General features: G+C 38.2%; 1 protein-coding gene across 1 annotated transcript; it reads left to right on the top strand.

Moving 5' to 3' along the window:
- Positions 1-445: 445 nt before the first annotated feature.
- LOC125079477 (olfactory receptor 52L1-like) lies at positions 446-1,441 on the top strand. Its single transcript, XM_047693106.1, has one exon. It carries the CDS (start codon positions 446-448, stop codon positions 1,439-1,441), a length of 996 nt encoding a protein of 331 aa, XP_047549062.1.
- Positions 1,442-14,854: the final 13,413 nt, after the last annotated feature.

The raw sequence follows: 14,854 nt of genomic DNA, 5'->3' as shown, positions 1-14,854 counted from the left end.
CCCTGGAATCAACACCATATAAGAGAGAGGTTGATGGAGAAGGGGGTGGGATGGGAGACATAGAAGGAACAACTGTAGGCTGCTGTGTTGTGGAAACTGAGGGAGAATACTTTGAAGAGAACAGATTGATTTACAGTGTTCAGCAATGGCAAGAGGGGCTGCAGAGGATCCTTTCCAGTGGACATTCCAAGTGAGAAGTAATTGAATGGTAGAGTTTAAACATCTCTCTAAAAGCAGAGTGTTTACTCTTATCTGTAAATGAAACTAGACCCATTGTAGTTCAGACATGTGGATGTCTCACCTTAAAGACATTATCTCAAGACCAGGGGATTCTCTTCTTTGTATCTCACTTTATTTGCTTGTGCTTCACTTTCAGCTTCTTTCTTCTCATGAAGATGGTGGCCAGATCTAGACACTGGGATAACCCAACAGGAGTGGAGAGATCATGATTTTGGTTTCTTTTCCCTCTTCTGTGTCCAAGCCTTTGACGATGGCCCTTAGTAATTCGAGCTGGAGGCTACTCCATTCTTCATTTTTCCTGATGGGCATCCCCGGTTTGGAGGAAAGCCAGCACTGGATAGCATTGCCACTGTGTGTCCTTTATCTCCTTGCTGTAATGGGCAATGTGAGCATCATCTTCATCATCTGGACTGACTCATCCTTGCACCAGCCTATGTACCTCTTTCTGGCCATGCTCTCTGGCATTGACCTGGTGCTGGCCTCCTCCACTGCGCCCAAAACCCTTGCGGTGCTCCTGGTTCATGCCCATGAGATTGGGTACACTGTCTGCCTGATCCAGATGTTCTTCATCCATGCGTTCTCTTCCATGGAGTCAGGTGTACTTGTGGCCATGGCTCTGGATCGCTATGTAGCCATTTGTCACCCTCTGCACCATTCTACCATCTTGCATCCAGGGATCATAGGGCGCATTGGGATGGCAGTGCTGGTACGGGGGTTGCTCCTCCTCCTCCCCTTCCCTATCCTGTTGCAGAGACTCGTCTTCTGCCGGGCCACCATCATAGGCCATGCCTATTGTGAACATATGGCCGTGGTAAAACTGGCCTGCTCAGAAACCACAGTGAACCGAGCTTACGGGTTGGCGGTGGCCCTGCTTGTGGTTGGGCTAGATGTTGTGGCCATTGGTATTTCCTATGGTCTCATCCTTCAGACTGTGCTGAAGGTACCAGCGGGAGAGGCTCGTCTTAAGGCCTTTAGCACATGTGGGTCTCATATTTGTGTCATCCTGATCTTCTATATTCCTGGAATATTCTCCTTCCTCACTCATCGCTTTGGCCACCATGTACCCCATCATGTTCATGTTCTTCTGGCCACCCTCTACCTCCTTGTGCCACCTGCACTCAATCCTCTTGTCTATGGGGTGAAGACCCAGCAGATCCGCCATCGAGTGATGAGGGTTTTCTCCCTAAAAGGACAGATCTGAACATATCCCCATTATTTTCTTCTGAGGTTGCTGCCAAAGGTGCAGCCAAGAGTCCCTGGCTGTTCTAGGCTATGTGGATAGAGACCATTCCACAGTGAGGAGTCTTTCCTGTCCTGCTAGTCTGATGGCAAAGAATGTTGCCTGGGCACTTGGCTTCATCAGTGATTGGTTTACTTAGATAGCAGGATTTATGATTATTTTCCCCATCCTTTTTTTGCTCTTGATCCCTATTTCTCTACTCCTTGTGATGTGGGACTTGGAGATAAGACTAATAGAAGATATCTCTGGATATGCCATTTTTTCCTGCCTCCACCCGGTCACTATGGAACATCATCTAGTAAAGGAGTGGGAAGTCCCAACCTTTGCATGGTTTTAGTTTTAGTGTTTTCAAACTCTCAAAATTCTGTGAGCTCTAGGTCACTGGGTTCCCCTGTAGTAAGAGAGTATTTCTCAAAGCATTTGAAATGTCCACTATGTGAAAAAACCCTTTTTATTACAATATGAGTAATAAACAGTTTTTATTACAATATGAGTGTTACTCATTTATTTAAAATAGATCTAAGTGGGGAGGTAATGTAATAGGCTCTAGGAGTAATCTGTTATGATTCTTATTTTCAAAATATAAACTTACATGTATATAGTGGATTTCTTTTTAAAAAAGGTCTGTTTGGATTTTGGATTTATTATATCTTAATTTACATGTTTTGCTTAGGATAAAGAGAGAATAAGACCAAGTATTGAGTATATGTATGTTTTATAAGTATTAATTTCAGAAAGCAAAAGTAATAATGTAATTATTATGATCTAATAATCATACTATTTGATAGTCTGGTATTGATAAATTTTTATTAAATTTATAAATTGTTATTATATTTATTAATAAATATAGAACTAGTTATGCCACTTGGAAGAAGAATTTCTCTTTTTGAAATGTGGATATGGGGGTGATATCAATTAGATCCTCCCCATTTCTGGTAACATGAACTGGATAAATCTTACAAGAGGATTGTCACAGTTGATATATTGCATCCTATTTGTTGGATATTGCCCTAAAATCCTAAAAAGTAGTACATTCTGATCAGCCCTAGAAGAAAAAGTCATCCTGACTCGCTGTAGGTGCTCTCATGTTGAGAGGGTCTTATCCTGGTACTCCATAGTGGTTGAAAGGAGGGTCTGGACGGGTTATTCTTCCAGTTTCTTTTTTCTTGTTAAATTTTACTCCTAATAAATAGTTTTCAGGTACAGAGATGGAGTATAAAGTCTACAGTTTGGTTGGCACATGCGGGTGAATTAGGGAGAAGTCCTATGAGTTCTTATTCTAGGAGCAATTACATGTTCTCATCAGCTTGGTTGTAGGCCTGGACTTGAACTCTGGTGAGTTGTCCTGGGGAGGCCCAGGCTGCGCTCTATGTTGTATCACATCCACAGGAAAACTGTCATGGTTCTAGAGGTACTTAGATTAGGTAGGTTATTCCAAGTAGTGGTTTGTTCTTTCCTCCCATTTACATCACCTGCTGACGCTTGGGATATGGTTATGATGTTGGGATCTGAAGAGCTTCCTTGGGTTAAAGATAGAAATGTGTGCTGAAGCTGGCAGAGCAACACTGTAGAAGAGCCTGTGTCCCTGATGCCATCTGGGCCACCAACCCTGACTTAAACCTGGGACAGAAGCTTGTATCTGGGCTAAGCCACTATGCATGGGGGAATCTTTTTGTAGAGGACTAACCTATAACCTAAGAAGTAGATGTTTTTCCTATCAGATCATCCAGATGGGATATGTCTTCTACCTGAAGGAAGTCTTTTAGAATTCCCTTTTGAAAAGGTTTTCAGTTATTGTTTGTCTAAAAATCTGTTTATTTTACTCTCATTCAAATTTACTATCAGAAAATGTTTATGTCATTTTCTTACTGTTTTTTTTTTCTCTTGTGGCTATAGTATATCTCCATATATTCCCTGTTTCATTCCTAGCAGTGTTAATTTGTGCCTTCCCTGATTTCCTGGCTTATCCATGTTAAACATTTATCAGTAGTATGAAAATATTTAAATGTTATACTTATATCCATTTAACTTAATGTTAGCACTGGCTTTTTGGCTTTAACTTTTCTTGTCACATTTTGCGCAGAGAGGACTGCACTGACACAGATCCTCTGGTAATAGAAGAATAATTCCTTCATCAATTCACTAAAGGATTGCTTTCAATTTCTGTTATCAGTTCTAATGATTCTAAACTTGGATTATTTCCTGAATCTCTTAATAAGAACATTTATCATATCTGCATCAAGCTTTTCCCAGTCCTTTCCCTAGCTTATAATTCTACCCTCCACACATACATACCTACATTGGTTTGTAGCCTCTTCATTTTGTTTTTCCTATAAAGCCAATCCAATGCGAATTATGAGTTCCAGAAATTTCTCAAAGTATTTGTACCAATCCTTGTCCATTTCACATATCTAGTACTGAATTGAATTATCTTATTTTTATATTTCTGTAGCCATTAAAGGGAAACTTTGGCAGATAGGGGAAGTAAATAATATTTTTAGTCTAACATCTTGAATCATAATTATTACAATTTTAACTTAATCTTGTGACATCACTTGTGTTGTATGTATCTTCCATGGTAGACTAGAGTCCAGAAAGACAGTAGTTGTCTTCTTCTTCTTCTTCTTCTTCTTTTTTAAAAAAGATTTTATTTATTTATTTATTTTAATCATTTTAGTATACTATTTTGATTCCCTTCTCCTTTTTTTCCTCATTTATTTTATTGTATATGTTTTGGTTATTTTTTTTAGTCTTGTCCTGAGGATTACAATTAACACCTTAATTTATTATAATTTTGTTTGAATTAATACTAATTTAGTTTCAATAATATTCACAATACTTTGCTTTTTATATAGTTCCATCCCTTTATCTTGTTATTGTCACAAATTACAACTTTATGTGAATCCTTTAACATAAATTTATAATTTTTGTTTTGTAGTTGTACTTTAAATCATAAAGAAAAAATGTTTATTAATAAATATATAATTGTCTTTTCAAAAAATTAAAAAAAAATTAATTCCACTCAGGTTAACATACAATGTTATATTAATTTCAGGCATACAACACAGTGACTCAACAATTCTATACATTAGTCGGCACTCATCATAAGTGTACTCTTAATTTCCTTCACTTATTGGACCCATTCCCCCCAACCACCTCCCCTCTGGTAACAATCAGTTTGTTCTTTATAGGTAAGAGTCTACTTTTTGGTTTGTCTCCTTTTTCCCTTTTATTCATTTGTTTTGTTTCTTAAATTCTGCATATGGGGGCACTTCAGTGGCTCAGTTGATTGAGAATCAACTCGGTTTCAGCTCAGGTCATGGTCTTGGGGTTGTGGGATCAAGCCCCATGCCAGGCTCTGTGTTCAGAAGGCAGTCTGCTTGAGAATCTTTTTTTCTCTCTACTCTTCCCCCTGTTCACACACTCTCTCTCTTTATCAAATAAATAAATCTTAAAAAAAATTCCACATATGAGTGAACCACCAGGCTCACCCAACCTCCCACCACTCCTCCCCTCCAAAACCCTCAGTTTGTTTCTCAGAGTCCACAGTCTCTCATAGTTCATCTCCCTCTCCAATTTCCCCCAAATGCCTTTTCCTTTCCATCTCCCCATGTCCTCCGTGTTATTCCTTATGCTCCACAAAGCAAAACCATATGATAATTGACTCTCCCTGCTTGACTTATTCACTCAGCATAACCTCTAACAGTCCTGTCCATGTTGATACAAAAGTTGGTTATTCATCCTTTCTGATGGAGGCATAGTACTCCATAGTATATATGGACCACATCTTCTTTATCCATTCATCCATTGAAGGGCATCTTGGTTCTTTTCACAGCTTAGCAACTGTAGCCATTGCTGCTGTGAACATTGGGGAACAGATGGCCCTTCTTTTCATTACATCTGTATCTTTGGGGTAGTGCAATTGGAGGGTCACAGGGAAGCTCTATTTTTACCTTCTTAAGGAATCTCCACACTGTTTTCCAAAGTGGCCAAACCAACTTGCTTTCCCACCAACAATGTAAGAGGGTTCCCCTTTCTCTACATCCTCTCCAACACATGTTGTTTACTGTCTTGTGAATTTTGGCCATTTTAACTCGTGTAAGGTGTTATCTCAATGTGGTTTTGATTTGAATTTCCCTGATGGCTAGTGATGATGAACATTTTTTCATGTGTCTGTTAGCTCTTTCTATGTCTTCATTGGAGAAGTGTCTGTTCATGTCTTCTGCCCATTTTTTAACATGATTATCTGTTTTGTGTGTGTTGAGTTTGAGGAATTCTTAATATATCTTGGATATCAGCCCTTTGTCTGTACTGTCATTTGCGAATATTTTCTCCCATTCTGTGGGTTACTTCTTTGTTCTGTTGACTGTTTCCTTTGCTGTGCAGAAGCTTTTGATCTTGATGAAGTCCCAAAAGTTCATTTTCACTTTTGTTTCCTTTGCCTTTGGAGACATATCTTGAAAGAAGTTTTTGTGGCCGATGTCGAAGAGGTTACTGCCTATGTTCTCCTCTAGGATTCTGAGGGATTCCTGCCTCATGTTGAGGTCTTTTATCCATTTCGAGTTTATCTTTGTGTATGGTGTAAGAGAATGGTCGAGTTTCATTCTACACATAGCTGTCCAATTTTCCCAGCACCATTTATTGAAGAGACTGTCTTTTTTCCACTGTATATTTTTTCCTGCTTTGTCGAAGATTATTTGACCATAAAGTTGAGGGTCCATATCTGGGCTCTCTACTCTGTCACACTGGTCTATGTGTCTGTTTTTGTGCTAGTACCATGCTGTCTTGGTGATCACAGCTTCATAGTAAACTTGAAATCAGGCAATGTCATGTCCCCAGTTTTGTTTTTCTTCTACAGCATTTCCTTAGCAATTTGGGGTCTCTTCTGGTTCCATACAAATTTTAGGATTGTTTGCTTCAGCTCTTTGAAAAATGCCGGTGGAATTTTGATTAGAATGACATCGAAAGTGTAGATTGCTCTAGGCAGTATAGACATTTTAACAATGTTTATTCTTCTGATCCATGAGCATGGAATGGTCTTCCATCTTTTCGTGTCTTCTTCAATTTCTTTCATGAGTGTTCTGTAGTTCCTTGAGTACAGATCCTTTACCTTTTTGGTTAGGTTTATTCCCAGGTATCTTATGGTTCTTGGTGCTATAGTAAATGGAATTGATTCTCTAATTTCCCTTTCTGTATTTTCATTGTTAGTGTATAAGAAAGCAAGTTACATAAGTTAGTGTATACGAAATGATTTTTGATTTTGTATCCTACCACATTACTGAATTGCTGTATGAGTTCTAGTAGTTTGGGGGTGGAGTCTTTTGGGTTTTCCATATAAAGTATCATGTCATCTGCAAAGACAGAGAGTTTGACTTCTTCATTGCCAATTTGAATACCTTTTATTTCTCTTTGATGTCTGATTGTTGTTGCTAGGACTTCTAACACTATGTTGAACAAGAGTGGTGAGACTGGGTATCCTTGTCGTGTTCCTGATCTCAAAGGGAAGACTCTCAGCTTTCCCCATTGAGGTTGATATTCATTGTGGGTTTTTCATAGATAGATTTTATGAAGTTGAGGAATGTTCCCTCTATCCCTATGCTTTGAAGCATTTTAATATGGAATGGATACTGTATCTTGTCAAATGCTTTTTCTGCATCAACTGAGAGAATCATTTGGTTCTTCTCTCTTCTCTTGTTGATTTGTTTGAGCCTGGTGATGGGTATTATGGAGGGCACATATTGCATGGAGCACTGGGTGGGGTGCATAAACAATGAATTCTGGAACAGTGAAAAGAAATTTAAAAAAATAAATAAAAGTTTAAAAAAAAGAATTTATCAAACTCAACACCTAGAAAACAAATAATCCAGCCAAGACATGGGCAGAAGACTTGAACAGACATTTCTCCAAATGAGAAATACAGATGGCCAACAGATACATGAAAAAATGCTCCACATCACTCGCCATTAGGGAAATACAAATGAAACCACAATGAGATGTCATCTTACACCAGTTAGAGTGGCTATAATTAATAAGACAAGTAACAACAAATGTTGGTGAGGATGTGGAGAAAGTGGAACCCTCTTACACTGTTGGTGGGAATACAAGCTTGTGCAGCTACTCTGGAAAACAGTACGGAAGTTCCTCAAGACATTGAAAATAGAGCTAACCTATGACCCATCAATCGCACTACTGGGTATTTACCCCAAAGATATAGACGTAGTGTAAAAAAGGGGCACATGCTCCCCAGTGTTCATAGCAGCAATATCCACAATAGCCAAACTGTGGAAGGAGCTGAGATATCCTTCAGCAGACAGATGGATTAGAAGATATGATTCACATATACAATGAAATATTACTCAGCCATCAGAAAGGATGAATACCTACCATTTGCATCGACATGGATGGAACTGGAAGGGATTATGCTAAGTGAAATAAGTCAGACAGAGAAAGACAATTATCATATGGTTTCACTCATATGTGGAACATAAGGAATAGTGTGGAGGATCATAGGAGAAGGGAGGGAAAACTGAATGGGAAGAAATCATAGAGGGAGACAAACCATGAGAGACTCTGGACTCTGGGAAACAAACTAAAGGTTACAGAAGGGAGGGGGTGGGAGGATGTGGTAACCAGGTAATGGGCATTAAGAAGGGCATGTGTTGGGATGAGCACTGGGTGTTAGATGCAACTAATGAATCATTGTACACTACATCAAAAACTAATGATGTACTAAATGTTGACTATAATTGAACATAGTAATTTAAAAAAGTGAAAGGCAAAAAAAAATAAAAACAGCTTTTCTGAGTGATTATTCTAGTTACAGACATTGTTGAATATCTCTTGGGGGGTCTGTGATGAGGAATTAAGGTAAAACCAGCCAGATTCATTTTGTGATTTTTTTTTCTCCTTTACCAAACAAGAAGGAAAAGGAAGGAAAATAAAGAAAAGACTTTGTTTTTTTTTTTAACCGTTTCTTTGCTAATATCTCATTTTGCTCATGCATTGTTAACATAGTTTTATTTGCTTGTATCTCTATGTGTTCTTGTAGTTCACTGAACTTCTTTAAAAGGATTATTCTGAATTCCTTGTCATACAGTTCTTGCATCACCATTTTCTTATTGGAGTTTTATTAGATTCCTTTGGTGATTTTGTGCTTACCTGAATCTTTGGGATCCTCATATCCTTGCACTCCTATCTGTGCATTGGGGTAATCAGTCTCCTTTCCATACTCTACAGCTTTGCTGTTCAGCTCAGCTTGGGGTACTGAATGGGTCAGCTGGTAGCAACAGTAGCACAAGGCTTGCTATTGTGGTCAGGTGGAGCCACTGTCCAGGCTTCCTGGTTGTGTAGGTCCATAGGCTATGCTCTTTGATTGGGAAGAGTTACTGCCTGGGCTGTCTGCATGGGCAAGACCACAGGTTGTGTTCAACAATCAGGCAGGAACATAGGCTGAGTGAGATTGTAAGCTCAGGCTCCAAGGCTAGGCTAGATCCAGGGTCATTGTTAGGTTATGCAGGCTAGAAATTATGCTCAACAGTTGCACAGGGCTGCTGACTTTCAGTTTGTTTGGGGTGGAGTGTTTTTGTCATTTTTTTCTGCTTTTACCATTTTGTCATTCTTTGAAAATCATTTTTTATCATTTGATCAGGATAAGACTTCCTGGTCAAGCCCAACAGTGAATTTGGTTCCCTGCCTAGATGAGGTCATAGAATAGACTCCAAAGATAGTAATGCCTCTTTACTGGGGACTCAAATCAGGCAGAAGTGCCAGCTAAGCTCACTGGCCAGATGGATCCATGAGCTTAGCTCGGCAGATGGGGTGATCCACTGGCTGAGATCTCTACTCAGGTTCTACAGCAGGTTCTCTAGCATCTGAGCACTAGTTGTGGTAAACCCTTACCCCTGTTTTCCATCTCTATATTATGCCCTGTGGTCAAGCCATGCAGATTAACTCATGATCCCTATGAGGCAAGACCTGAGTGGACCTCCCAGAAAGCACCCTGCAATGTTGGTGGAGCTGGATGTCCATACTGGGCTCTTCTTTCTTCCTGGAGAAACTAGATGGGACCTTTCAGTGCAGTTCTGTGTTATCCTGGTAGAGGCACAAAGCAGACAAAGTGAAACCTCTCCTCTTACTCTTCTAATGCAGTCTTTCTGGGTCTTTGTGGTCCAGGAGAATGCTACAGCCTCACTCTGTGGTTATGGGATTTTCACAACAGTGTCTTGTCTATGGATAACTACTAGTTTGTCTTCTTGTGAAGAGGACTAATGTCAAGCAGCTTCTGTTACCATCTTGATGATATCATCCCCTTTTCTGTTTGTCCTTGATAAGTGCCATTAGGGCTTTTGGACTGACAACATGATTTACTTCTTCCCTCTCAAAGTTACTTTCTTTCTTTCTTTCTTTTTTTTTTTTTTTCCCATCTGCAGAAGTTATCTTATAACGGGAAGTTTGTACCTTTGACTGCCTTCATCCATTTCCCCCACCCCACCCCCATACCCTGCCTATGGAAATCACTAATTTGTTCTCTGTTTCCGTAAGTATGGGGTTGTTGTTGTTTTTAAAGATTTTGTATACAGTATTTCTTTTCTGACTTACTTCACTTAGCATACTGCTCTCAAGATTTATCCATGTTGTTGCAAATGACTGGATTTCCTTTTTTATGGCTAAAAAATAATCTATTGTGTGTATATTATATGTATTATGTATATGGAAAATATATATCCCACAATATAGTATGCACACACACCCCACAGTTTGCTATTCATTCACCTGTTACTCATTCATCTATTGAGGAACACTTAGGCTATTCCCATGTCTTGCTATTGTGAATTATGCTGCAATGAACCTAGGGATGCAGATATCTCTTTGAGATACTGATTTCATTTCTTTTGGATATATATTAGCAGTGGGATTGTGGAATCATATGGTAGTTCTGCTTTTACTGTTTTGAGGAACTTCTATGGGGCTTTCCATAGTAGCTGCACTAATTTACAATACCCATTAACCAATTTAACAATTCCCATTAATAGCCCACAAGTGTTTCCTTTTCTGGGACACCTGAGTGGCTTAGTCAGTTAAGCATCTGCCTTTGGCTCAGGTCATGATCCCAGCATCTTGGGATCAAGTCCTGCATCAGGCTCCTTGCTCAGTGGGGAGCCTGCTTCTCCCTCTCCTTCTGTTGCTCCCCCTGCTTGTGCCTCCTCTCACTCTCTCTCTCTGACAAATAAATAAATAAAGTCTTTTTAAAAAAAGCTTCTTTTTCTCCACATTCTCACCAACACTTGTTATCTCTTGTCTTCTTGATGATAGCCATTCTAACAGATAAGAGGTGGTACCTCATTGTGGTTTTGATTTGCATTTCTCTGATGGTCAGTGATGTTGAGCACCTTTTCATGCACCTGTTGGCACTTGTAATGTCTATTCATTTCCTCTGCCCATTTTTAATGGGACTGTGTGTTTTTTTTCTATTAACTTGTATAAGATCTTCATATAATTTGTATAATAATCCCTTATCAGATATATGGTTTGCAAATATTTTCTTCAGTTCCATAGTTGCTCTCCACTTTGTTGATGGTTTCCTTGCTATGCAGAAGCTTTGTGGTTTGATGTTCTACCACTTGTTTAGTTTGGACTTTGATGCTTTTTCTTAAGATATCAAATCCAAAAAATCATTAAGAAGACCAAAGTCGAAAAGTTTACCTCTTCTGTTTCCTTTGAAGTGTTTTATGGTTTCACGTTTTACATTCAGGTCTTTAATCCATTTTGAGTTGATTATTATGTATGATGTAAGATTAGGTCCAGTTTCACTCTTCTGCATATGGATATCCAGTTTTCCCAACACTATATATTGAAGAGATAATCCTTTTCCCACTGCATATTTGTATTTGCCTTGTTCTAATTAAATTGTCCATATATGCATGTGTTTATTTCTAGAGACTCTATTTTGGTCCACTGATCTGTGTATAGGTTTTATGCCAATAAAATATTGTTTTGACTACTATCAAAACTATTACTATTACAAAACCATTAACTTTGTTATATAGTTTGAAATCAAATGACTAAAGAGATACATAAATAATAATTCAATAAAATTTCTAGAATATGGGGAAATATTCTAGGATTGGGTCAAATACTTTCAAATATTTCTGGAATTTATAAATCTACTGCATTGACTTTATAGAAAAATCAGAATGAAGAAATCTATAAACCAGGGAAGGTATGTATGTGCGGAGCGTAGAATTATAAGTTAGCGAAAGGACTGGGGAAAGTTAAATCTCGATGCAGATGTGAAAAATGTTCTTAGTAAGAGATTCAGGAGGTGGGAATGCAAGCTGGTGCAGCCGCTCTGGAAAACAGTATGGATGTTCCTCAAAAAGTTGAAAATAGAGCTTCATAGCAATGGCACTACTGGGTATTTACCCTAAAGATACAAATGTAATGATCTGAATGATATGGAATGATGTCAATTAGATGCCCCCCCCCCCAACTTCCTTTCTAGTAACATGAACTGGGTAAAGCGTACAAGAGGATTGTCATGATTAGTAAAATGCATCCTGTTTATATGTCATAATTAGTAAAGTGCACCCAAATATTTATAGCAGCAATGTCCACAATAGCAAAACTATGGAAAGAACCTAGATGTCCATCAACAGATGAATGGATAAAGAAGATGTGGTGTATAGATATACAATGAAATACTATGCAGCCATCAAAAGAAATGAAATCTTCCTATTTGCAATGAAGTGGATGGAACTAGAGCATATTATGTTGAGCAAAATAAGTCAGTCAGAGAAAGACAATTATCTGATCTCTCTGATATGAAGAATTTGAGAGGCAGGGTGGGGAGTTGTGTGGGTTAGGGAGGGAGAAAATGAAACAAGATGGGATTGGGAGGGAGACAAACCATAAGAGACTCTTAATCTCAATAAACAAACAACTGAGGGTTGCTGGGCGGGGGTGAGGAGGTAGGGATAGGGTTGGCTGGGCTATGGACATTGGGGAGGGCAAGTGCTATGGTGAGTGCTGCGAAATGTGTGAGCCTGATGAGCCTGGGCAAATAATACACTATATGTTAATAGACTCTGCAAATTAAAAAAAAAGAGATTCAGATTCAAGAAGTAATCCAAGTTTAGAATCATTAGAACTGATAACAAATTGAAAGCCATCCTTTAGTGACTTGATGAGGGAACTGTTCTTGTATTACCAGAGCAACTGGGTCAGTGCAGTCCTCTCTGTGCAAAATATGACAAGAAAAGTTAAAGCCAAAAAGCCTGTGTTAACATTAGGTTAAATGGATATAAGTTCAAACATTAAAATATTTTCATAGTATTGATAAATGTTTAACATGGATAAGCAAGGAAATAAGGGAAGGCACAAATAAACACTGCTAGGAATGAAACAGGGGATATATGGGGATGTACTATAGCCAAAGTAGAAAATAAAACAGTAAGAAAATGACATAAACATTTTCTGATAGTAAAATTGAATGAGTAAAATAAACAGATTTTTAGACAAGAACTTAAAACCTTTTCAAAAGGAAATTCTAAAAGACACCCTTCAGGAAGAACACATATCCTACCTGGATGGTCTGATAGGAAAAACATCTACTCCTTAGGCTATATGTTAGCTACAAAAAGATTCTCCCCAAACATAGTAGCTTCACCCAGATACAAGCTTCTGTCCTGGGTTTTTAAGTCAAGGTGGTGGCCTAGATGGCATCAGAGACACAGGCTCTTCTACAGTGTTGCTCTGACAGCTTCAGCACACATTTCTATCTTTTTTTTTTCTATTTAATTTAGTTCTCACTTATTTACATAAATTTACATTTCTAAATATAAATGTAATAAATTTATATTTTTATATTTATGAATTTACACTTTGAAAAAGTATTTGATAGCATAGCATTTATTTTTCTTCTCTAACCCAACTGATGATAGTATAATAAAATTTGTATTTTTATTGCCTATAAGTTATTCTCTCAAGTTGTTTTGAATATGCCATAATTATATCCATATTTCTATCTTGTGGTCAAAGGGAGCTCTTCAGATCCCACCATCATACCCATATCCCAAGCATCAGCAAGTGGTGTAAATGGGAGGAGAGAACAAACCGCTACTTGGAATAACCTACCTAAACTGAGTACCTCTAGGGCCATGATGGTTTTCCTGTGGATGTGATACAAGATAGAGCACAGCCTGGGCTTCCCCAGGACAACTCACCTTGAACTCATGAGTTCAAGTCCAGGCCTACAACCAAGCTGATGAGAACATGTAATTGCTTCTGCAATAAGAACTCATAGGACTCCTCCCTAATTCACCCACATGTGCCAACCAAACTGAAGACTTTATACTCCATCTCTGTACCTGAAACTATTCATTAGGAGTAAAATTTGTCAAGAAAGAAGAAACTGGAACACTGATCCTTCCAGTCCCTCCTTTCAACCACTATGGAGTCCCAGGATAGGACACTCTCAACACCAGAGCACTATAGTAAGGCAGCAATGACTTGCATCTTCCAGGACTGAATAAAATTTGTTGCTACTTAGAAATACAAAAGAGTTAAGCCATATTTTAGGGCAACATCCAACAAACAGGATGTACTTTACTAATTATGGCAATCCTCTTGTGAGCTTTACCCAGTTTATGTTACTAGAAAGGAAGGTGGGGGTCATCTAATTGACATCATTCCATATCCACATTTTAGGAAGAGAAATTCTTCTCCCAAGTGCCAAAACTACTTCTGAATGTATGAATAAAGCTGTGTTTACCAGTACCAGACTCTAGCACATTTTGTAATTAATAAATAATAATTACCTGGGTGTTCTGCTTTATTAAATTAAGACTTATAAAACACACATATATTCAATACTGGTCATATTTCTTCTTTTTCCTAATCAAAAATATGAACAGATGAAAAATGCAAACAGAACTTCTTAAATAGAAATCTACTCTACAATATACATTTCTTCCTTGAAAATAGTTTTATATTTTATTTTTCTAAGAACCTATTATAGTGTCTCCCTAATTAAATTAATTTAAATACATGACTAACAGTCATATTGTAACAAGAGGTGTTTTCTGACATATTGGCAGTATCAAATGATTTGAGAGACTCTGTTGCTACATAGAACCTGAGTGACCTAGAGCTAATAGCACTAACTTCAAGAGTGTGAAGACACTCTAAAACCAAAGACATGCAAACACTGGGATTTCCCATTCCCTTACCAGATGCTGTTGTACACTTATTAGCTGAATCAGAAAAAAATGGCTTATCCAAAGCTCTTTTCTCCAGTCCTCAAGTCCCCTCAACACAGGAATAGAGAAATGTTGGGATTAAAAGCAAAAGAAGCCATAGGAATATAATCACAACTCC

The sequence above is a fragment of the Lutra lutra genome, chromosome 10 (assembly GCF_902655055.1).
Source record: "Lutra lutra chromosome 10, mLutLut1.2, whole genome shotgun sequence".
NCBI lineage: Eukaryota > Metazoa > Chordata > Mammalia > Carnivora > Mustelidae > Lutra > Lutra lutra.
Note: the sequence above shows the minus strand (reverse complement) of the source record. Positions and strands in the feature narration are given on the sequence as shown.

Excerpts from the sequence above, each read along its gene's own strand:
- LOC125079477 (XM_047693106.1), top strand. The coding sequence starts at position 446 with ATGATTTTGGTTTCTTTTCCCTCTTCTGTGTCCAAGCCTTTGACGATG.